This window comes from Solenopsis invicta, chromosome 4 (assembly GCF_016802725.1).
Source record: "Solenopsis invicta isolate M01_SB chromosome 4, UNIL_Sinv_3.0, whole genome shotgun sequence".
In the NCBI taxonomy this organism is placed as follows: Eukaryota; Metazoa; Arthropoda; class Insecta; order Hymenoptera; family Formicidae; genus Solenopsis; species Solenopsis invicta.
In genome coordinates, this window is record NC_052667.1 from 8,270,425 (window position 1) to 8,296,420 (window position 25,996).

The 25,996-nt window shown below is 30.5% G+C and overlaps 1 protein-coding gene across 1 annotated transcript in view; it reads right to left on the reverse strand.

Annotated features, from left to right (window-relative positions):
• Positions 1–25,790, reverse strand: part of LOC105198276 (O-acyltransferase like protein) — a 41,641-nt gene extending 15,851 nt beyond the window's left edge. Inside the window, exon 1 of the mRNA XM_026137066.2 lies at positions 25,137–25,790. Coding sequence (XP_025992851.1) covers positions 25,137–25,407 — 271 coding nt within the window. The 5' untranslated portion in view covers positions 25,408–25,790. The remainder of the gene's footprint in view (positions 1–25,136) is intronic.
• Between the last annotated feature and the right edge of the window lie 206 nt (positions 25,791–25,996).

Here is a 25,996-nt window from a genome sequence, read left to right on the forward strand (position 1 = left end):
GATAATGCGAGAGGCTATTGAGGTCCCACCCGTCGCGCTAGTTCGCAAACGATGACGCAATTTAGGATCAAGCGGAAACGAAATTTTTGAATAAGGTCGACGTACGAAACGTTCGAGATGATCGTAACCGGTGCACAATGTTAAGGAAACTCCGCACAGCGGATCGAAATAATAAATTAAACGTTTATCGCCATTTTTTATTGCTAAGAATAAAATTTGACAACGTTTATTCACACTCTATTATGTCTCAAAATCAGAATGAGCTAATACTTTTTTAACTAAATTAAGCGACTTACAAAATTAATTTAGTTGCATTAAATGTTGAAAGAAAAATTAACTTGATTAAAATTTACGTTTAATAAAATTAATTGAAGTTAAATTACAAGTTATTTTTAAAAAGCGTCATTTATTTTAAATTAGAAAGTTGTAAATTTTTGAAACCAGATTATTCAAAACAATTATAATATGCATCCTAAAAATAATTTAATTTATCAATTAAGTTTACATGAGATAACAAAGAAACATTATTTTTTTTTATGTAGGAATTTCTTTTTTTGAAATTTTTTCTTTTATATATAAATAAATTTCTAACTTGGGGAAAAATTGAAATTTACGTATCTTAAAAATAACTTGTAGTTAAAAATTAACTCATTTAGCATTAACTTTAAATTAAAAGTTATTAAATTTATAATTTTATTATTTAATTTTTAACTTTTTAACTAGTTACTACTAAATCCTGCTTGAAAAATGCATGGAGAATATAAATGTCAGGCTGCTGTCACGAAAATATCTATACAGCACAGAACATTCCAGTAATAGCAACTTCGCAATGTAATGTTTCTGCAATGTTACTGAAAATTTATGTTGTATTCTGTACTGTATAGAAAATGTTATGTCTACTGATTCCGACGTTTTAATCCACACTGTGCACTGATGTTTTTAAAATGTGATTTAATCTATCCTGTAATGTTCGATTATGCATGATGCAGATTAAACTAATTTTTCAATTCTACTTTTTTTTGTTTTCCTCTCCTATATGAAGCATTAATTAAGCAGCTCTCCTCTCTTATATGAATCATTAGCTTCGCTTAAGAGGCAAAACATTTATTCGATTACTGAATTAAAAGTTGATCTTATAGACGAGCTAATGAGATAGCTCGATTAAATTTAGCAGACTATAGGGGGTCATTGATCCGTGAATGACGACTCATTATAAATTTACAAGGGTCAATGTACGCAGTTTGATTTTGAGGACATTCAAGCTTTAGATCTTAACGTTGAACCAGTTGATGTTATATGCATACCCCTACGAAAGAGAAAAACAAAAATTTAACTTAGAACTGAATCTGAAACAGAATCAATGATTGGATTTTTTTTTCTAGCGTAAAAAGGTTATTCATTTTTTTTGTGACAGCGAAAAAGAAACGAAAAAGAAAATCTTATTGATAATAAATTATTTGATCGTCTTTTTACATGCGTTCGTTCAAATTGTTTTAATATTCTTCGTACGTCTAAAAAGTAACCGCAGTTTTTTAATAATTAATAAATAACATCGATAGTAGAATTAAACTTTGGAGGGATTACATAAAGTATCTGTGACTCAATTATGCTTTATAGCAATATTTCTAAATACATTGTAGCAATATTTCTAAATACATCGTAAAATACCGAAATAATTGATAAACCGATAAACCGACGGAATTTTTCCGTAGCGTGTCCGTCAGTGAGTTCAAATAGAATAAATCAAGTTTCAGAAGCGTTCAATCGTGTAGAAAGTGGAAATATATGTTATTGCATCGTTATCGCGGTTGACAGACACTTCACAGACGTATCGTAAACTCTGCGTTTGTTAAACCACACGTTAGTATGTCAATTAATAGTATCCTAAGGGAATATTCTCGCTTTTTCGGTACCGCTTCTTTTAAACATGTTTTTGAAAAAAAAAAGAAAACAGCAATGAAATTGAAACTAACATTCTTTGATTGAATGTTCTTCTTTACAACTTCTTTCAAATATTAAAAAAAGTATTTTTGACACTTATTTGTAAATCTATATAATGCACATTTCACATAAAAAAAAAATTAAAAACAACCATGTTTTAAAAGTGCCCTTCAGCAAAGGGCATTTTTGAAACATTGTTATTTTTTTACTTTTTTTTTTAATTTGCTGACATTCTGTAGAGAAAAACATGAGACATGTGTTTCGCGAAAAAAATAGAAATTTTTTTCGTAAAGTCATTCACGCTTGTAAGTTATAAAATTTATAAAAAAAAACGTCACTCATACAAACATAAAAATTATTATGTCGTCGAAACCGTTAATTATACAAAAAATACAAGAGATCGATTTTGAAGATCTTGATTTGTTTTATGAATAGGTTATTTTTAATCTATTTGTTTTATAGAAATAAATTAAAAGTAACAATAGAACAAATCATGATCTTCCAAATCAATCTCTTGTATTTTTTTTTTACGACTAACGATTTCGACGATGCAGTAGTAATTTGAATGTTTGCATGAGTGATATTTTTAATGAATTTTTGCAACAAGCGTAAATAACTTTATGAAAAAAAATCTTAAATTTTTATAACTCTTGTAATTTTTATTAAGCAATTTATAAAATGTCTTTTGTACATTTATAAAATTCTTGCACTGAGAAAACCGTCCAATCGAATTATCCTTTCAAAAAATAACAAATGGATATTTATGATTATTTAGATCGGATAAAAATCCATCACGCTTCATTTGGAAAGAAATCAGCGAAATGACCAAAAATAAATGGATTATCCATTTAAAAGATGATGAGCAGGTATTGTTTTTTTTTTATTCATTTCCGAACATTCCGATGATTTTATTCCCAATAAATTGTGAGTGTGGGTCTCTTGTCCAATCTAAATTATCATAAATATATGTTTGTTACATATATTTTATTAATAAATTATTATATTTATATTATATTTATTAATAAATATTTGTTACTTTTTGACAGGATAATTTGATCGTTTTTTCTCTGAACATTTTGCTCAATGTATAGTTATTTATAATATTTGATAGATTACCAAGTTGTCTAAAACTCATTACCACAAAATTTATAGTCAATTTTGTGATAAAATATGCGAGTTGTTTAATGAAGTTTGTGCCTAACAATTAAACAGTTATATTTTTGAACAAAATTGGTTTTATTTTTATATAGATTTTTCTTTTAACTCAATACACTTGATCCATCTCTCTTTTAGTCTTTTTATTCCGTCAGTGAAATAGATTTGGTAAAATCTTGCAAAATCATTTATGGCGGCAATCATTAATTACAAATTTTTTTTCTCAAACATTTTTTTATTTGTCGGAGCAACAGAAAAAAATTGCGGGGAACTAGAGCAAACAAACACGGGAAATGGAGACTGAAAAATCAATTCGTATTTGCGTATTCATGCAGTTTGACCATGCTGTATCGAATGCGTTTCCAATATCAGCAATGGTCAGCTTTATTAATTACACCTAACCCAGATGGCATAATAGTTCAGAACAAGTTCATAAAGATATTGAAAAAAAGTTATTTATGAATTCTTTCAAACAAATTATGTAGTATTCAAAATCAGCTCATTTTTCTTAGTGATTAAAAACATGATTAGAAAAATCTGTTTAAGATCTTTTTAATGATTCTGGGTAGCCACATGGGACTCCATCTTCTTTAAATTTGCGCATGCAAATTGTATTTTAAACTTAATTTCTCATCGACTTCCAAATACTTTTGAGATTTCTCAAGACACCAGCTTCGAAATTTTTGTCAGAGAACTCTTTGAATATTTTCAACACTACTCGAATACATTCAGTAACGTAGGTAGCTCGAAACTCGCCAACTTATGTCTTTATTTATAAAGACATAATTTTGGCTGTTTACTTTGAGAGAAATTTGTGACTCAAAAATTAGCGCTTGTCGATGTGCTTGCATCCTTCTAATCCTGAGTAGTCGACTTTACTATTTTGTTATAAAAATCAAAAAACTGTAACTTTTTACACATTTACAAAAAAGTATACTTTAATATGATATGTTTTATTAATAACATACTGATCTATCAGTGCTATTGTATACAAAAAGTGTTCACGAATTATCACTTATTAGGTAGTAGTTCCTGTGTACGTAGAAATCAAGCAACGTTGGAAGCGATTGTGACTTGGATGGGTGACCGCCTCTGAAAAGTATCCTTCAGAAAAAGATTCCGGAATTTTTTTTACTTTAAAGAATATTTTTATTTTATTTAACGTTAAGAAAACTTTTTTTATATGAATTCCTTTTTTAACGGACATTCCCTGTTGTACTTGGGAACACAAAATAAATCTTTTATGATACTTTCTGAAGATTAAAAGGAACTCATTACTCATTTAACTAAGCTCAATGCAAACCTTTTACGAACTCCTGGTGCCATTTGGGAAATTTACAGATAATATTTTAAAAACGTTTAGAAGATATGCCCGCGGCATCTATTATCTCTCTGAACTTTGGTGCCGATCATGCAGTACAATTTGATGCACTTTGCCGATCATTTCCTCAGTCGTTTTTTGAATGACTCAAATACTCATCAGCAAACACATTTGTACGGTCACGCTTAAACTCGGCAATCGAAACTTTTAACCGTTGACAACGAAGGAGCCGAGTCATCGTAAACAGAATCTAACTCGGTTTTAATTTTCGTTGAAATTTTCTCTTCAAGTTGTTATTTATGAATATTTCTCTTATGTTCAAATACATATTTAAGCAGGGAACAATAGTGTCGCATATGGCTGAAAATTTAGGAGTAACCATTAAAAAGAGTCGCAGTTTTCACACTTTATAACAATTTTCGATTACACTGATTGTGAGAGAAAAGTTACTAAATTTTAATACAATAACGATACCCTAAGATGACCGGGAAACGAACAAACACATTTAAATAATGAAAAAGCTACTCTCTAAATTGTTTGGAGTGGAATCCTACTCTAAAAGTGTGAAAATCTTGCCAGTCTTGATAAAGTATGGCAGGATTTTCACACTTTTAGAGTGGAATTCCATTCTTTTAGATAAAATTCCACTCCAAAAATTTCAGAGAGTATACATAATACAAGCAGATATTTGTGCCCAATAATTTTCTAGGTGAGTTTACAAACATTTACAAAATTCCCAAATTGTGCACCGCATGCTTTGCTGGATTTAAAACACAGATATTTTAAAAAGAAGCAAGAAATGTATGGTATCACGAAAATTAAAATTGCTAATCAGTTTTAAGAATTTTTGATACTTGTAAGCAACTTCTGTTATCTCTTTCTTATCTCAAAACGTTGTGAAGAAATTATTGCGAAAAATATTATCTCGACGTACCTGTTCCTGTTTTTTACAATGTTTGTGAAAAAATTATTGAGCATAAAGATCTGCTTTAGATTGTATATCGTTTTACTCGAATAAATTTTAATAAATATTTATTCAAATAGTGAATTATTTAAAAAAAATACCTAAAAACGTAATAATCAATTTTTTGAAACTCAAAAGTAACAATACTCCTTTAACTTCACACTTTACATTAACGTCGTCAATTTATATTTTTTGAATTTTCCATTTCGAGTTTTATTACAGCTGTTGATTATTATTAGTTGCTCGCGAACTCGCACGTCGGTCTTAACGCATTCTTATTCGCCTGTTTTTTTTCCGTGGAAGCGGATGATCGACCCGGTTTCCATTGTTTCACCGAGGATACGATGACATTTTCTTGCGGCAATCGAACTGAAAAATGGAGCCGGACGTCCACAGAGAGTATAAGCGCGGTGTCGAAATCAGGACGGCGGTCTCCGCGCGAACGGAATCACTTAGCATCGCGGTTTGTCTGTCTGAACAACTGTGGCAACCTGCTGCATAAAATGCAACGCGCATAGGTGCACAGTGGACGAGGGATTTGTACGCCGTCATTAGTTTATTCAAAAAGCAGCGCAAAAGACCGCCGCGTTTCGCACATTGCGTTCAACGCGTTGTTACTTTGAATTATATTATACAGAAGCGAGAGAAAACAAAGTTCAGTAAGGTATCTATTTCAATTATTAATGCCTTAAGCACGTAGGAACAATTGATACGCTTATTTTGTAATTTTTTAAATATGTTAAACTCTTATATAATAAACTCTTATATAATAAAATATGCAACCAAAATAATTCTTTTACATCGTTATTCAAGTAAACTTTAATATACGCAAAATAAAAGTAATAAGCTCGAAAACTGCGAATATAATAAAAGAAATATAAATATAAGGTATGGATTTCTGCATGTCCTGCCTACTGTCGCATATATTTAATATCCACAATTTATTGCTATACATTTACTTATGTTTACATGAGTCTGAGTTTTAACACAACGTTCTCAAACTTTTTATTTCAATGCTACAATTATTATTACCAAACTTTTTTCAATGCAATCATCAAGATAATTATTTCTACAGTATCTTTTTGTTTTTATTACCGATGAATAAGCTGTATCTATTGCTTCATCTTTTCAAACTTAAAATAGAATTAACCTTCCTTTTTTTATCTGAAAAAGAGCATGTTAAATCGATAATCGTATCTCTGAAAGTCTCGAAGTTTATTGTCGACGTTTTTCCGTAATACGAGAGTCGCGAAAGAGAGCACCTCCAAGAGGGAAAAGAGGAAGATAAGAGGAAAAGTCGCGAAAGCGCGTATCTCCGAGGAGGAAGAAACGAGAAAAGGAAGAGGAGAGTCGCGAAAGTGAGCACCTCCAAGAAGGAAAAGAGGATGAAAGAGAGAGAGAGAGAGAGAGAGAGAGAGAGAGAGAGAGAGAGAGAGATTGAGAAGGCGAGAGAGAGGCAATCTGACGGGTTCTAGACTGGTTGCTTACGTTTATTCTAGAGATTTGGTATCAGAAGTCATGGCTCCGCTGGGTCTTCTTCCCTCGTGTCGCTTATAATAAGCGCGCCCGAGAGGAAAATAAATGCGAGAATTCCACTTTTTATGTAGGCTTAATTGTATAAATTTATACGTATAATGATCTCTCAAATAAATTATAGAACAAGTGACTATTTTTGACTATTAAATTTTTTTATTTCAGAAGCATGTAACTGAGTTTTTTACTTGGTCGTGTTCGAACTGGACCGACGACGCGATAGTGACACAATTGACGACGATTGCGCAAGGTCGTAAATTTCGGCTGCAAAGCCGGTTATGTTTACTTCGTTATATCGATTATACAATCTCAGCAAAAAGTGAGGTATATTAAGCATATTTTGGCAATTTTAATACATGTATAATCGGATTCATATAAAATTACTATTGGCTCTAATTACAAAGTATTTAATTAATTAAATGTTTTCGATAACTTTAATAATTTAAATTTTAAATAAAACTAAAAAGAAACTTGAAGAAGTAAATCAAAATATGAATTAATGCCGTGAAAACCAACATAAGATATTCATGTATGAATTAATGTAATTAACAGCCAATTATTATTACAGTATAGACGTTTCGATTTTCAGTTTTGGATCATCTTCAATGTAAAATTATTACTCCATTTCACATGCGATGGTTTTAATCAAGCTTGTGTAACGCAGATACAAAAAATTGGTACGTCCGTAGCTGAAAGTGATGTAGTAACATCGTGTAGACAATGTGGTTTTTTTTTTATACGTTACGGTCGTTGCATAAAAAGTTTCTTTAGTCATACTAAAACAGTATTTTATGTACAATATTTTTCTAAAAATAGCGCTAAGCAAAAACATTGAATGACGGAAAATGAGTAAAGAAGAAATAAAATATACAGAAAAGAATTTTGCGAAAATAAATTAACTTACACGACAAAGACCGTTGCAGCAGATGTAATAGAAGCGGATAAACAAAGTAACAGCGATGTGGATGGAACGAAAGGTTACAGAAAACTGAGCGGTATAATGAAGCTAACAGTGAATGTATAATAAATAAGCATCAAATCCGAAGCAAAGTAAGAGGTAGACATATAAAGCATTAGTAAACAGCTCAGTATATAACGGATCTAAGAGATCCGTGTCTGTCTGCAGATTTCTGATATCATTCCTGTGGCAAGCTAATTCTATGATCTGTGATAACAGATCGCGTTTCTGTTGATATCATTCCCATGTTCCATGATTCTGGTATTTAAAAATTTGCCCGTCTGCCTCACGTATGAGGCCTCGCAATCTTTGCAGTTTATTTTAATATTTAACGTACTCTTTACACATAGTTTTAGTTTTGCGGTTAAAAATGTCGGAAGTGACTACACTAAATTTAACTTAAAAAAATAAAAATCGTAAATAAAATAAAAAATTATCAAAGAACAATGATTATGATACAAAAAGCGGCAAAAAACTTATTAAAAAATATATATTATATATGTAAGTTTAAATTATAAAATACAAATTTTTTTTTTCTAAGACATAATTCGAAAAATTTTGATATATGAAATGTATTATTAGATGCAGCAATAATGCTTTTTACTACCGTTGGCACTTCTGTTTGAACGTATACCTATTCGTGAAAAGAAGAATACTTACTGATAATCATACAATTGTAATTTAGAATAAAAGTTATAAAAATGTCTAAATGTAATAAAATGGAAAAAATAAATAGATTTTGTTAAAAAAACAAAATTGTTTTGAAAGCAGTGTATAAACAGAGATTAGCTAAACGTACAAATAACAAAAGTAGAGTATGAAATTAAATATTAAAATATATATTATTTTACAATAATTATTATTGCATATTTTAAAAAGCATTAAAATTCAACTCAAATAAAGTGTATAAGTGACGGTTCATATCTGGTAAAAATTTTTTCAAAATATATTTATTGTAATTTTTTTTTATAATTTTATGTGAATTTTAAAAATTTTCAAAATTTTTGTATAATTTTATAATTTTTCAGAAAATTTTTCGGTACAAGTTGGAACATTTTTCAGAAATGTTAAGTAAGTCAATATTTTCAAATCACTTCAAATCGGTTAAAGCGTTTTTCTCCGATAAAAGTGAATTGAAAAAATGATCCTACATCTTCCTCAGTATTTAAGAAAAGTATTTCAATTTGTATACAAATTTTACGAATTTTACTTTCAACAAATTATTTGAAATATCACGCAATTAAAAATTGCGACATTGCCACTTTTCAGCAATGGTGACTTCTTGGAATCTTACAACTGCTTAGTGTTTAATTAATATCTTTGGAATAAATTAAGAACATATTTTTTTCTATGTTGTTTCTAAGATTTTTAGCAATTTTTCAAAAATTTTAAAAATCAATCGTCATTTTATTAATCATTTTTTAACAATTAAATTTAATGAAACGTTCATATGTTTATTGCACACATTAAGTGACAATTATATATCTTATTATTAACATCTACAATTGCTTTGCTCTCTATTGACCCGTTTTGACAAATGAATATCGCGTTGGAATAAACAGAACTCAAATTATGATTTAATTTAAATTTAATTTAAATTCAATAAATTTACTTATAATATAATTATTATAATTTTTAAAGGAACTTGTAAATCGTTTTAAAACTGAACGTATACATTCAAATACTTAAAATCTGTTTTTCAAATAAATTTCATTAATCTGTTATCATCCTCTATTGCTAATACAAACTTATCCGAGAGGTCAAACTGGCCTTTTGACTCCATTGCAGCTAGATAGATGATCCTGTTTCTGATGACACTACGTACGAGGCATATGATAATTAGAACGCTCTTAAGTAGAGAAGTCTCGTGTTTTGCATGTAAGCACGAAATCGCATTACGAAACGCGATAATGATCGGCGGTGTCGAGCTGTCGTGTAAATATCGTTACGTCTACTATTGCGATTTACGTCTTGTTGTGTAGGTAATTAACGTATGGGCAAAGAGTGTCGGGTGCGTATCTGTGTATCCTCATTAGCTCCTCGTGAAACACGTTTATTGCCAGTTGCACGCGTTGATTTTATTTATTTTAGGGAGAAAACAAATACGAATTAATTTTCGCGCTCAGATATTCATCTGCACTTTGGTAACTTAATAACTCTACCTCGTTCATGAAAAATTGCTGAGCGTCGTTGTTCGCTGAATGAATAGGTCGCACCTTAAAATATTTTGCCCGTTACAAGTGGGTGAAGAGACTACTCACCAAGATTCTTTTTTCCGTGATAAATTATTCAATACAGTAATTAATAAAGCATTCGTTAAAAAATATTTTACAAACTAGTAATATATCAATATACGTGACGAGAACATTTTGAAAAGAATTAACACCCATTGTGACATTATTATAACTGAATGATAAATTTATTTGTAAAGAGCGTTGGGGAAAACGGTTATATCGACTAATATAATCGGTAAACGTCGCATCTGATACCGCGGAATGTTTGTAAAACCAACATCGCGTTACGAAATGTTATGTGGACATTGAACATACCTCTCTCCCCTCACAATTGTATTGCAAATGTATACGTTTTACACAGATGCGTCTTTGTTTATTGATTACACGCGATTTCACACGTTGAACGTGTAGCATGAGCGAGCATTCTACCAAATGCAAGGACTTTCCACCGAAAGCGGCGACAAAAAATCGATACGTTTCCTTGAACGTAATCCTTATTTCATAATCTCGGGAAAATTTCATCAGACGTATCAGATGTAAATAAAAAAAAAAGTGCATACATATATTCATATCTATGCATCAGACGCATTTATTTACATTATTGTAATTGCAAAGATCTAAATTTTCTCGTAGTATTTGCATCTTTCAATAATATTGACTCACTTAAGTAGAATAATAATTTGTTATTAGAAAAGTGTTCTTCTGAAGTATGCTGTGGCGTCTCGCTCTCGAATGGATGTAGAAGAAAGTTGTTGAATATGTATATCGATCATTTAAATTGTACATCCTCGTCAATATTTTAATACTTTTACTTAATAAAAGTGACCTTTTATTAAAATATAAAATAAATGGCAAGTGAGTAACTTGAACAAAAATTTATAAAATAACAGATTTTATCTTATTTTCTGTACATGCTAACATTTAAAAAAATCAACTGATTCTAATTTTTGATCAATTTATTTAATCTGATAATAATGTAATTATGCAATTTTATATTGAATTTTTATATTTTTATTAAAGCAGATTTATTATTTAAAATATTTTATATTTATTTTATATACATGCATATTCGCAATTATTATAAATATTAAATCAATATTTTTAAAGCTATCAAATTTTTTAAATCCATCAAATTTCCTAAATTAAAAATTTAATTATAATAAATAATATTAATGTAAGACTGTGATAAATATATATAACAGTAAATTTAATATAAACAAAAATGTCAGTTGTGTTTAATATTTAGTGACAAAATATTAAGTAAATAAAAATTGAGTACACTGAGGAGAAAAGTTGTTAACTTGACTAAATTTTTCAACTTAATTATATTTCTTTAGTTTAAGTGTATTTATGTATTTAAATTAAATATATAAACGCTTAAATTCAAATCATAATTTTTTTATGTATTTAAGCTAAACACATAAATAAACTGAAAAAATTTAACAATTTTTTTAAAAATGTAATATAGATAAAAAATTAACAGATTCAATCTTATTTTGTGCGCGCGCGCGCGTGTGTGAGTGAGAGACGTTTAAAAAAATGCAAAAGTATAACTGATGCTAATTTTTAATTATTTTTTGTTAATAATGTTAATAATGTAATTATGCAATTTTATACTAAATTTTTAAATTTACATTAAAGAAGATTTATTATATAGAATGTTTTATATTTGTTATATATATATATATATATATATATATATATATATTTGCAATTATTATAAATATTAAATTAATATTATTATAAAATCTATTAAGTTTCTTAAATTGTATACCATTAGAGAAGTTTTATTATAATAAATGATATTAATGTGAGATAATATTTGGTTAATATAATCAAATATCTGATTGACATTATTTCATTCAACATTTGATAATTATTCCAATAATTAGAACATCTTTTTCTGCAGTGTAGTCAAATGAGAATGTAAAGATTGTAAAGTGTATTCAATTACGCGCTGTGTAATTGTTATCTTTGTGACACAACCGCTGTATCTTAAATATCTTTTCAAAATATAAATTATATCATTTACATTTATTAGTTATAAATATTTTTCGGAATAAATTATTTAAGGTACATTAAATATTTTTTTAACACAAAAATTGTATTATAAATTGATTGTATTATTATGTTTGGCACTTGCCTATTAAAGATTTAGGAAAATAAAATTATTTTTCATTATACGAACCGAATATTTAATTGGCATTACATATTTCATTCAACATTTGGTAACTATTATCAAACTCTCGTCTCAATGTACGGAAATTTGTGCAATTCCTTTAATGATTACAATTTGCATTTACAGCTGTACAAAAGCGCAAATTACATTAGCTGAACTTTCTAAAACTCTTAACGTAGAACGATGTGATGTAATTACACGTACGCGCCGAATATAAATTCAATTATGGTTAATCTATGTAGAAGATCTTGATTTAACAAGGTGACCCTTCTCTTATGATACTCTCATGATTTTAACAAGGCCATTCTCTCTCGTGTTTAAGATCGAATTTCCATGTATTTGGGACATTGTCGGTAATTGGGCCAATTTATGTACCTTACTCGATACGAGACTGTCTTACCTTTTTATATATCAATGTAATGCATTGCACAAGATTTAATGAATTTTTACATTATACATGCATGTAATTATGAATAATTAATTAATCACATATCGATTTCTCTTTCGAACTTTTAGGTAAGATTTCGAAAAGTCTCAAAACATAAAACAGTAAAGAAATGACGAAGAAATAATTATTCCGATTGGAACCGTGACACTCCCAGATGTTGCATTGATTTTTAAGACACGATACTCGTATTCTAACAGTCGATACTCTCACATATCGTTTCGTGTCACATCCGAATCCGTTTTTCTTTCTAGAAAACATCGATAAATCTTAAACTATCTCTCGGTTACTTTCGACGGGGACAACGATTGTGTCACACACAAAGGCAATTGCACGGCGTGTCATTTAACGGAGATTTGTACGATCCCTGTAATGATATTAGAAGTTTCTAATTATAGCCACACGAAATCAAATTACATCAGCGAGACTTTCTAAAAGTGTTACATAGAAATAATAAGTGTTAACACGTAGCTGTGATATAATTACGGGTCGAATATAAATTCTGTTGATTACAGTCGATGTTTACGAGAGACCTTGATTTAATAAGACAATCTTGAATTCTCTAGCATATCTTTGAGTCTAGTACCAATCTATTAGCCTGTGAAGGTCGAGTTTCTCAATAAGAAGCTCCCTCCAGATTACCCCGTTACATGTGAACTCGAACGAAGAGCCGTATCAAAATTGTTACATATTAAATTGTCAAATGAGCCGAGAACGAAGAGCAGAGGAATCAAGTTCTGTTGACGTCTCGCGTGAACTTCTGACAATGAAACATATTCGCCGTACAACACTATCGATGTACTTAACTGAAGTCTTTTCAGGATATGCATTGCTTCGAGTGTCGTTATAGATCATGTGCGTACGATAATGACCTTGAGAACGCTACCGCATTCCCGACCTTCCGTCGATTTACCGGCAATGCTGCATGCCACGTGCGTTGCGCAATGTAGCATGTGATAATGTTTACTTTCCGTTTTCAAATGAGCCGCGAGCAACCATGTGGCAATCCGAGGAGAATTCACGTATCGATTAATGACGTACGATTAATGACGCGGTGAACAGGCGAGAGACAAAGGCCAGTTGCACGAACTTTGTTCGTCAGGCTAATTCCACAATTACATTTATCTTCCTCGTGCCATTTGTGACGGTGTCTTCGTCAAAGAATTCTTTGAAAAGAAGAAGTATTTTTTTTTCTTTGATTCCGTGATAAATTAACACATTGGGACATCCGGCTTACGTATCTCTTGTCGCCGCCGGCGGTGGGAAATCCAAATTAGAAAGTGCATTAAAATGAATGAAAGAATTGACTGTTACGAGCGCAGACTGGATCCAAATTTTTTTCTTACGCCGGCTCTTAAAATTGTACAGCAGATCAAGGTGAATTGCGTTCTCCGGGAAAAGATAAAAACGACAAGGGACGTATAAATGTCAAAGTGAAGATTAGTTAAACGAAGTCACGTTTAAACCTGTTTCTCGACTGTTACAGAATTAATAAAATTATTCATAGAACATAGATTTATGCACAGGTTACACATTTTTTGTGCAACTATGCCAAAACCTGATCTCGATTAAAGACCAAACTTTCGAAATTCAGATATTAAACGAAACCGGATGTCACCAGCGTTTGTAGCTCTTGAAAAAAAAAACGCATAAACCTATCTCTTATAAATGATTTTGTCAATTGTTAGAAAACATCGATCGAAGTATTTCTATTTGTAAAGAGATGTTTAAAGAGAGATGCTGAATCGTTAAATCTGTCACACATATTTGTGTAACAATTAAAGAAATTTTTAATATATTCACTTGCGATTATTATGCGAGCTATTCTTTATTATTATCTTATTCTCTGCGAGCGGAACGTAAATAGGGTCGAGAAAACTTTCCGATCGACATAATATCCTTTCAATATTAAGAAACATTAATCAATTAGAGCGGCACTATTTTACATTAATTGTAAAATAATGTAAACTGTACTAAGAAAGAATTCAAACCCAAAGTCTAAACAATAATAAGTATTATAAGTATTAATAATTTGGACTGAGAATATGAATAACAATTAAGTGAAGAAAATGTGTCTTTAAGGCCATGTTAATTTGAAGCTGCAAGCGCTTCGAAGCATTGTTTAATTAGCCAATTACACTAAAAAAAATATTAAAATGTTTTATTTCTGTCTTTGTTTTTTAAACACTTAAAAATGTTTTTGTTTTGAATGAAATTTAAAACACTAAAACGTATAAAACTGAAATCTTTCACAGGCTTTAAATGTTTTTGTGTTTAAAATCTAAACGCTGTTTAAGATTAAAATATTTTTAAGTATTTCTGAAAAATGAAGAAAAAAATAAAATATTTTAATACCTTAAAAATAAACACTTCTTTTTTGAGCGTAGTAAAATTCTTTGTTTCGATTGGTCAATTAAATGCCGCGGAGCATTTATAGTGTCAAATGAACCGCAGCCTTTAAAATGTCCTACCATTCCTTTCTTGTTATCTGATGATGTACTTACGCAAATGTATCACAAAAACTATTTTTGGGCAAAGTCTAAATTTCTTAAACGATTACGTGACTCAACAAAGAGAGAGAGATTTTTTCTCGGAATTTTTTTAGTACTTCTGTGATCAAAATCTCAATTTCATCAATCTCAATTTCATCCTTGAATCTTCCTTGTGTGAATCAGTAGTCGTTTAACGGATATAGTCGTCCATGACTCACACTACTTAATACAGCGGTGCGTAATGTTGAATTACATGCGTATTGTCGTGTGTGATTGACAGCATTGAGTACGCAGTTGTGCGTAGATAGATGCAATTAATTAAAACCATTTTAACTCAAGACTACTTGTTATTATTATAATCAAGCTAAAAATCGTAGCTCGATATATCTAATAAACTTGTTATAGCATCGTTGTAAAAGCTTCTTACAAAGGGAGGCTTAGAAGTGTATTTCATTGATTTTTATTACTTTTTACATGGCTATTTTTGAGCACTAAAAATTAACCTCCGTAAAGCTACAGGTTGCATCTTTACATTTTTTTTTTCAGGAAAATCGCGATTTTAGATCAAATGTATTTATTTACTTCGCTTTTCTTAATTAAACGATGGGAGTTTTAAAAAAAAAAGGAAATTTAATCTTCCTTCTTCTACAATCTTTTAGATATTTAAGTTAAATAATAATGTTGACGGTTAAAAACATTGAGGGTTGGATAAGATTAATACAATTTCTTTTTAACTAAATTAAGTTAAAGTTAATGGCTTCCAAAGCTAATTTAGTTTTGTTAAAAGTTACTTGAACAAAGAACTTAACTAATTAAAAAAAGTTACGTTAAAATTAAATTAATTTAACTTAAATTAAAAGTTAATTTTGAAAAGCTTTACTCACATTAAATTAGAACTTTGTAAGTTTTTTACAGTTAGATTACTTTAAACTGTAAATTATACTATAAAGTATTAAACAAATTTAATAATTTATTTAATATTTTATTTGTAAATTAAGTTTATATGAAATTACAAAAAAACTTCGTTTTTTAATGTGGAAATGTATTTTTTCTTTTATAATTTTTTTACATAAATACATTTTTAACTTGAAAAAAATTAATAAAGTATATGAATTTCAAAAATAACTAGTTAAAATTAAAAGCTAAATTATTTAAAATTAACTAACAATAAGTTAACTAACAATAAGTGACTAATTCTTTGACTAGTTACTACTCTATATCATGAAAATATTATAGTCTACACATATAAAAAGAATATGCGTAAATACCAGAGTTATACTAATAAAATTTAAATAGATTTAGGATTAAAAAAAGAGATACATCCAAAACTCAAAATGGGCAAATATTTTGAGCGATAGTATAAAATGGCAATTTTCTTGAAAAAAAAACTCAAAAATGCTATAGCTTTACATGGATTTTTTTTTTATTGTTTCAGAATACCTATGCAAAAAGTGAAAATTTCCAAACTTCCCCTCGTTAGATTGGCGAAATCATTGCTTTATCCGGGATGCTTCTTCTTCAACGTAGCATAAAAGATAAAACACAAAATTGAGTATTGCCCGAGGAACAAGGTCTGCAACATAATGATACAAAGCCGGAGTCGCTCTCAATACAACTTTCATTATAAAAACCAAGTTTAGCTTTGTAAAAACTCGTTTTGCAGCGGGCGTCTCAAGGCCAGTAGGGAGTACCTTCTGATCTTTACTCTTTTCTTCCTACGCTCTACACTTGCCTGTAATTTGGCGAGTAGAACCGGTTTTTCAAAATGAACCATTCATGTTTGATAAATGTAGGCATATTTTTATCACTGGAACCGGTCTCTCTGTGTGAGATAAGAATATAATAGCTTTTGTTCTTAGCAGGAATGCAAGCGGATGTAGACGCGTGTATTAATGATGATGTACGTTTGACTTACCTCCTGATAAGATATAAATAAAATTATTATATTTATTTTAGGCCAACATTTTGGGCTAGGTTAAGACAACTATGACAACTATCATGCACATATACAATTTTATAATTCCTGATTTTTAACAATTTCTTATCGATATATTGTGTAGGTATTGTATATGTTGAAAAAGCTGCGCAATGACAGTGTAACGATAATCCCATACGGCCGGCACCGAATGTTATGAAGAATGTTCGGAAAAGTTATAACCTTTCACAATTTTATGTGCAATATAATTCCGGAAGAATTCTGTAAAATGTCATAAGAAATGTTGCAACAAAATGTTTTTAAAATCCGTAACATGTAATAAATTTGAAGGCATCTAGAAGCAGAACCAAAAAAAGTCATTACGACATTAAAATGCTACCAAAAATGATTTTGAAATGATTCCATTTTGTTGTTTAATTTTAAAAGAATCATTGAAAAAAAAACAATCGCTGGTTGCATGCACAGAAGAAATTATTGTCGAATCAATAATTCATTGTTTCATATATAAGCAAAAATATAAAATCTTGAAAGATTTTGATAATCTGAAGCAGACATAATTTACTTACATAAAGAAATGAAAATTTCTTTATGTTAGCAAATTATGTTTATTAAAGATTTATCAAATTCTTTCAAGAAGATTTTATGTATAAAACAATGAATTGTTGATTTGATATGAATCTTTTTTCTATGTGAATGTACCAATTTTATAATATTTATGTGAAATAAAGAATTAAAAAAATTCTTAGCAATTATAACTATGGCCAAAACAAGAGAGTAAGAAAAATATTGTAAATTGTTAAAATGCGCAATTGTAAAAACTAGGTAGGTATTGATTTTTCCCCAAAAAAGAATCAATGGATTCCCAAAAATTACAACAAATAAAATGTAAATTGACTAATAGAAGTCAGTGCTGTAATTATAGGGCAGTTATTTTTAAATTGATTTTAATACAATTACTGTTAACTGTAATTAAATAAATGTAACTAAACATTTTAGCTACAAATTTTAGCCATCTTCAATAATAAATATGGAAATTCAGGCAATCGATCGATGGTTGTATCATCATCACAATGTCCATTGGAAAGTTGATGAATGTTGCCCAAATATGGAATACAATTTTTTATTCTACGTAGTAAGATTTAAATACTAAAATGTCACGCAAATAAAATACTGCCGTACATACAAAATGTTTTTTTTTTTTTATTAAACATACTTATTTAAGATATTATATTTACATTTATTATATCAATCAGATTGCAAATACTAAATAAAAATATAAAGTAATGTTGTATATATAATCTTTATTGCAACTTCTTTGTTTTTGCGGCGCACGTGCAATCCTCTGTATATGCACAGAAAAAAATTATTATTAAATCAACAATGCATTGTTTCATGTATAAGCAAGAATATAAAATTTTCTTGGAAGAATTTATAATCTTACAATTAAACAGACATAATTTTGCTTACATAAAAAAAATTCTTTTCTTCGTGTAAACAAATTATGTCTGTTTAAGATTATAAATTCTACCAGGAAAATTTTATATTCTTGCTTATATATGAAACAATGAATTGTTAATTTAATACTATTTTTTTTCTGTGTATGTATACATAGGATTAATTTCTAATATATATTAGAAATTACAAATGCGTGCTCCAAAAAAGTGAGGACGTTCATTAATAATCACCCCGTATAATAAATTTAAATATAAATCACGCTGTACTTAAATTTTTTTAAGAAATAATGCTTCAGAATTTAACTTTACTATATTTAAAGGATTATTATTAGCAATATTTCAAAATGCTTCAAGCATCTCACTACTTAATAATATTTTTAAAAAATTGTATATCTTTTTAATAAGTTTTTTAATAACTTGTAACTTTCTTATGAAGTTTCAAGAATCGCGGATGTTTTGCTGTTCCAGAATTGTTTTAAAAATGTTGTAGATATTTTGCAACGCCTTCATGAAACGTTTTATTTTTCACTTAAAATATTTCTAAGATACTTCTGCAAAAGTTCGATACTGTATGAGGTTACATTTCGCTACTGCTGCGGAATTATTACGCGTTATAAATTATTTCGTTTAAAAATCGTTTCAATTAAATTCTCGTCGCGTAATAATAGCTTGCCCCATAATAGCTTGCCCCATTTTGATTTTAATGTATTATATTAACTGTTATATAATATATCTATTATAATAATTAATAGGTTCAGTGCAAGAATCTACGTAATGGAAAATACAAAACGGAAATGTATAAAAAATTCTAAAAATATATCGTTGAGCCTTGAACTTAACGTCAATGCTTTCTAATGATTTACTACCGATTTGCATTAAAAGTATGCCGAAATGTCGACACACCATTCGTGAGGTGATTTTCTATATTCAAATCTTTAGGACTTTTGTTATGTCACGCTGCAAGTACTGCGGTCACGTTCGTCGGTGCATCGGCGCATAATGTGTATTGTACATGCGATACCGCTACTAAAAGTCGCTCTCGAACATTGCGCGTGACGAAATATCGACTGCACTTTCGTTTTGTGATATCTCGTCAATTTTGATTAACCCTTAAAGTGCAAAAAGATAGTCATTAATGAATCTATACACATGGATTCTTACACGAAGAAAAACAGTTCTGCAGAAATACATAAAAATTTAGCTAAATAATCTAAAAATAATTTTGTTGGATCATCAAAATAATTATGTAGCTCAAACTGATTGCTAGGATATCAAAACTTTTTGCAGCATTACTTGACCATCATAGTTATTTTGACTGTCCGGCAAAATTCCTTTTTTGTATCTAAGTAAATTTTTAGTAGAGACGCGCGAATTATTCGAATGCAAATCGAATTGACTTAAATCAGAAAAAATTCAATTTGATTCAGATTTGAATTGTTAGAAAATTTCTACTCTAAGAGGTTCGCATACGAATCATATATATTGATAATTTTATAAAATCACATTTAAAATGACTTTATGTCGTATGACCAATATCATTTCTCTACATAGTAATCTCATTATGTTATCTACGTTTAAAATTGACTCTAACAATATTTATCATGTTGTTAATTAAAAGTTTTATTTTAATGATTCGATTTAATTAAATCCGATTCAGGTAAAAGCTTATCAAGTTGCTTCGATTCGGATCCTATAACAAAGAAGTGTAATTCGATTCGATTCGACGTAAAAGAAACCTTGATTCGCACATCCCTAATTTTTAGCAACACACCGTTCTTTCCGTGCATGTACGACTGTTTTTTTATTTTGATAAATTTTGATAAATAAAAAATAAAGAAAATTGATTACGAACTAATCGCGTCGTGCGTGCGTGCGCACGCGCGCGTGCCTTAGTACCAAAATTAAGAAATTTATAAAGAATATTCCGTGTTTAGCTTCCGAAAAAAGAAAACTGTATCGAAGTACGTTACAAGCATTATGCATACGGCAGTTAAAGTCATAACATTTTCTCTGCCGACGTATGCATTCTTTGCTCGATTTCGGCATACTGTACGCCGCCAAAGAATTCTCCGCTGAGATACTCTTAATTATGCAAACTGTTGGGATTCACAGACGCATTTGCCGACAGTACTATTTACTCGCATAGGACTATATTAAATAATTTATTTTCATCAAGACTTAGTTGGAGTCGTTTAGACATTCTCAGAATTGAAAGAAGGCAATGATACACCGAATCTTTCTTACGTACTTGTGAATCAACGTGATCGGCATCCACATTGTACGCAGCTTGAATAAATATATACGGACGGCCTTCAGTTTATAAAAAGTGCGTCGGTTACACGTTTTCCAGACTCGTGGGTGAAATTAGGAAATTAGCGTCCGATCATCGCTCAAGTGGCAGCCCCCGATATCGTTCCTCTCTATATATTTCGATGAATTGTCAAAGTCAATCATCGTTAGTTCTCAGGAAGCGCAGATATTTACCGCTTCATGCACTTGATCAAAGGTTAATAGTATTTTGTTACACGAGAAAGCCAACAACGCGCGAAAATGCGAATTTTGATTGCCGCAAGTGGATTTTACATTAACGGCTAATGTTTAAAAGATGAAGTTAATGCACGTGCGACAAATAGCGATATGCAACTGCGATATGCGCTCGATGCAGTCTGTCAACACAATGTTCGTCAATGAGTCTGAAATTGTTTGCTCGATCGCCACGCGTGGCACGATTATCTTAATTAAAAATATACCGGGTATTATTTTTCCTGCAATGTAGAAATTTTGCGTTATTATCTATAGATTATACCGAGAGAGAAATTGCTGCAATTATCATAATTTAATTATATGCAGTGCCAATTATATATTTATAGTTGTTTTAACCATGCAAATTATAGTGATTAGTTATTATTACTACGTAAGTAGTAAGCGAATGTTTAAAAGGTAGTCATATTTGCTATAATTGTGCATTTACTACAAACGTTCATTTTGTTTCTACTACCCATTACTATATAAGTCTAATTGAAATATGATAATAATTAATAGTTTACTAAGTATTACTCAACCGCGATTTTGCCGCATTTTACTTTTTTTTATTTTTTTCTTAAGTTAATATTAACTTAAACAAAAACGCCTTCTACGGTCACAGTTAGATCTTCGTGCTTGTATTATTTGTGTGATTTTATATACTTTCCTCAAATTTTCAATTAACTGCGCGCGCCGAATTGCTTTTTCAGTCATAACACAGCTCTATATTGAAAAAGATTAAGCAATATCACGTATTAATAAAATTGAAAATTAATATTAGCCCTTTTTTCTTTCCTTGAAAAACTGTAAAGAATTTATTGCGAAAAATATCACCTTAGCCAGGGTTCGAATCTGGAACCTCCCGAATCTCCGGCAGGGGTGTCTTATAGTCCGGGAGGTAATGACACAAATTTTCAACTAACATCGACAAAACTGATTTTCATTATTCAGTTGTTTTCGTGTTACAAATGAATAAAATGACCGTCAGCCCACGATCCCGCGGGACGAGGGGCTTCCACAGTGTTTCAACAATGTAAAAAAAGAAGTGTTAATATTAACGAAAAGTTAATATTGACAAAGCTGAAAATTCTTGTACTTACTATTGACAACATGAAATGTTGAAAGGATACCATCAGCCGCGGCAACTGCGGAACGTCGTGCGTCAGACACTCATACTAATATGTGAAAAAAATAGGGTAATTGTGCAGTATAAGGGACTCAGTTCCAATCATGTTGAATTTGACACATGTTATAGAAGCAAGAATACTAAACAACTTTTCCTTATGAATTAATTGGCGCTCTCGTACAGTTTTCGAGATATACTTAGAGAAAAAAAAACAGTTTTTCTTAATTATTTCCAAAAATATTTATTTTACAAAAAAAGGGTCAAACAAAAAATGAAGCTCGTGATAAGGTCTACAATAAAGATTATAGACATGTTTTACCTAACTTCAATACTTTAATTGTTATAATAAAAAAACTATTTGATGACACTGTGGGAACTCCCCGTCTCGCGGGATCGTGGGCTGACGGTCATTTTATTCATTTGTAACACGAAAACAACTGTACAAATGAAAATCAGCTTTGTCGATATTGATCAAAAATTTGTGTCATTACCTCCCGGACTATTAGCCAACTCGGCCACTGAGGCTGTGATGATACTTCTCGCAATAATCGACTATGAGTAAGAACGCTTTCCGAGGCGTGATTTAAAGAATTAATATTATAATTTCTTCGGAGACTGAGAGATCAACATTGCTACAATATTTTTCTTGAATATCATTACGCATTCTATTCAGGTTATAAATATGTATGAGACATGCGTCACGATCTACAAAGAATAAAATCAAAATATCTATTAGCGACGCAGTTGCGAATTGAGAAGTAAGTCGTTTAAAGGCTGAAGTTGTAATTTAGAGGCAGCGTTAGAATAGTAATGAAGTATAAATGTGACTGCGGAGGTGCGGCGTGCAGATCAACTACTTTTTGGAGTAACCCGGATGAGTTATAGGGCCCTGGCCACAGGACAGTTTCTTAACGTTTAATTATGATTTATGGTCAGTTCGGCGACAGGACTTCCTTGCTTTCTTTCGCTGTGAAGTATTAATTTAGTACGCTGCACGGGCTTCCGACTTACACCCAGAAAACTCACAAAATATTTTCGCTTTGAAGCTGGGAACACTTTCGCACTGTCGCATAACTATAATCCTGATCTTTTTATAGTCACAAACCACACGATATTTTATTAAATTTAATATTTAAAATTATAATAATTTATGATAAAATTTTGTGACAGTTGGTAGAACAACAAACACTAGATTTAATAATTATAATCAAGAGCTCCATTTTACAATTATTACTACTATATCCGGTCAAAAATTGTTCATACATAATTATATATCAAGTATGTCCATATATAAATATATATATTTATATGAATTAACATGAATATATAAATACATATAATTATACATACTCGTATATATTTATATATGTACGTACTTTTTATATAATTATGAAAAATTTTTTACCGGATATAGCAGTAATAATTGTAAAATGGTGTTCTTAACAATAATTATTTTACTATTATAGTCACAAGTGCCAAACACTTTACTTATGTAATATTCAACCAAACAATTATGTTCAACAATTGATTATTAAACAGTAGCTCCAAGAATAAATCAATACTAAACAATTGCCGTTATGATAAGCTTAACACTGGTATACAAGCGATAATAAATACGAGACAATGACCTTTAATATATGTAATTAATTAATACGGACACGAATAGTCCGTTTGCATTATAATTTAATAATACTGATATTAAAAATCAGTTGTACAAGTGTTTTGATTCTCCTCTTCAGTGTAGTCGTAAACTTGAACAAAGAAGATAATAGAAAGTGATAGTTGACGATCTCTCTTTCCTCGATAATTATAATCCAAACAGTGGTCAATGTGTTGTCAATTTAATTGCCGTGATCAAAAGTTCAAAGATCTACGTAAGTCGTGAAGAAAGAGAGATTGGGCCACAAACGCCTACAGTCAGAGTATATAATGATAACAGTTATATTATTAATAAAAAGTTTCCACATAAACAAAAAACTATCTTCTGAAAGACATCTGGTCTTGAGATGTTTTGCATTTTTTTCGAAAAGTCTCGAAAAGATATTTTATCCGACATTTTGAGATATCATTTCAGACATCTGTGGAGATATCTTGAAAATATCTTTTAAAAAAATTAAAAGACAACCTGGGAAAAAATTTTTTCATATTCAATTATGTATATTTTATATTTAATTATATATATAATTTTTTATTATTATATATGTCATTGATATAATAAATAATATATAGATAATAGATATTTTACTATATATTATATAAATATAAATATATTTGATGTATAATTATATATGAAAAATTTTTCCCCTGGATCTTACGTGACAAATATTTTAAAAATATATTTTATGTCTTTTAGATATCTTCTAGAAATATCTTGAATATATCTTTAATAAGACCTCTTTTATCTATAAGATTTCGACGTTTTTTAGATTATGTTTCAACAGTTTGACTTAATACAACTTAATATTCGATTTAATTTGAATTCGAACAGAAGAACAAAAAGTTCAATTCAATTTGGCATAAAAAAAATTTTGATTCGCTCCTTATCTCTCAAAAAATCATTTATTCATTTAGTTACTTATTCAATTTGACCACACGTCTGTTTCCCTTTAAAATGTTTACGTCTAATAATAAGTATTAACTAGTGAAGCTAAAGTTGTTAGTTTATCGCATTTCTTACGCACGCGAGGCGCACGAGCAATCCTTGCTGCTTGATTATGTTAATCTTTACAAAATCAATTCCATTCTTACGAAATATGGTTGACTGAATGACGAAACGGTAGATAATGCCGGGTAAAAATTTCGCAAACTTGTCACGACGCACCGATAGATATTCTAACCGTGCGAGAATAACGTAACGGTCTTTGAAATCACTCACCATAGTGCGGATTCGTGTGATGCGTTTCCGGCCTGTCGTCACTCCATATATCTCTCTCGGTGTCGATCGTGTAATTACCGAGGCTGTTGATCAGCTCGACGAAAGTGAAGTTCTTAGTCGTGTCGGTCTTGTTGCGTGAAAGCACGTTGAGTATGTCGTCCTCTTTGAAGGTGCCGAGATTGTTGGAGGATGTCAGGATTTCCACCGGCGACTCGGCGCGCGACAAACCGATCAGGCTGAAAATCGCCCAAATTCTCACGAACGTCCCCATTTCTTCCCTGCGACGTGCGAACCGAGCTGAAGAAATTATTTCACGGGAGCGCAACTCGGAAACCGAGCGACTTTCGCAAGCCCCTTTCAAAAAAAGATCGATACGTGGACAAAATCACGTCCGCATTTGCACGATCGTCATTGCAAGTCCTCACTGTAATCTCGATACGAATTTGTATTGTATTCGACAGGAGATGCTCTCTTTAACTTGCTTTCTCTCGCGAAAAAGAAGAAGAAGAAGAAAAAGAAGAATATGCAGAGTCGTGATCGAAGAACCGGGCCGGTCGAAAGAATCGCACCGGCAATGTCGAGAATATTCACGATCTCCCGAAATGCCCGGCTGTTCGAACGCGAGCTTTACGAATGATCGCGACTCGATCGCGGAACGACGAAGTCACCTGTGCTACCTTGCCGATAGGGAGGCCGAGAAGAGGGGTGGATACCTTGCCGCTCGTCGTTCTCTCCCACTCTGTTTCGAGGACTTGGCGTAAAAAAAAATAAAGTGAATAGTTGTAACTGCGCGTGATAGTTGTTTACGGACCGTATTGGCGTATTCGAGAAGGCGAAGCGATGACCATGAAACATTCGAG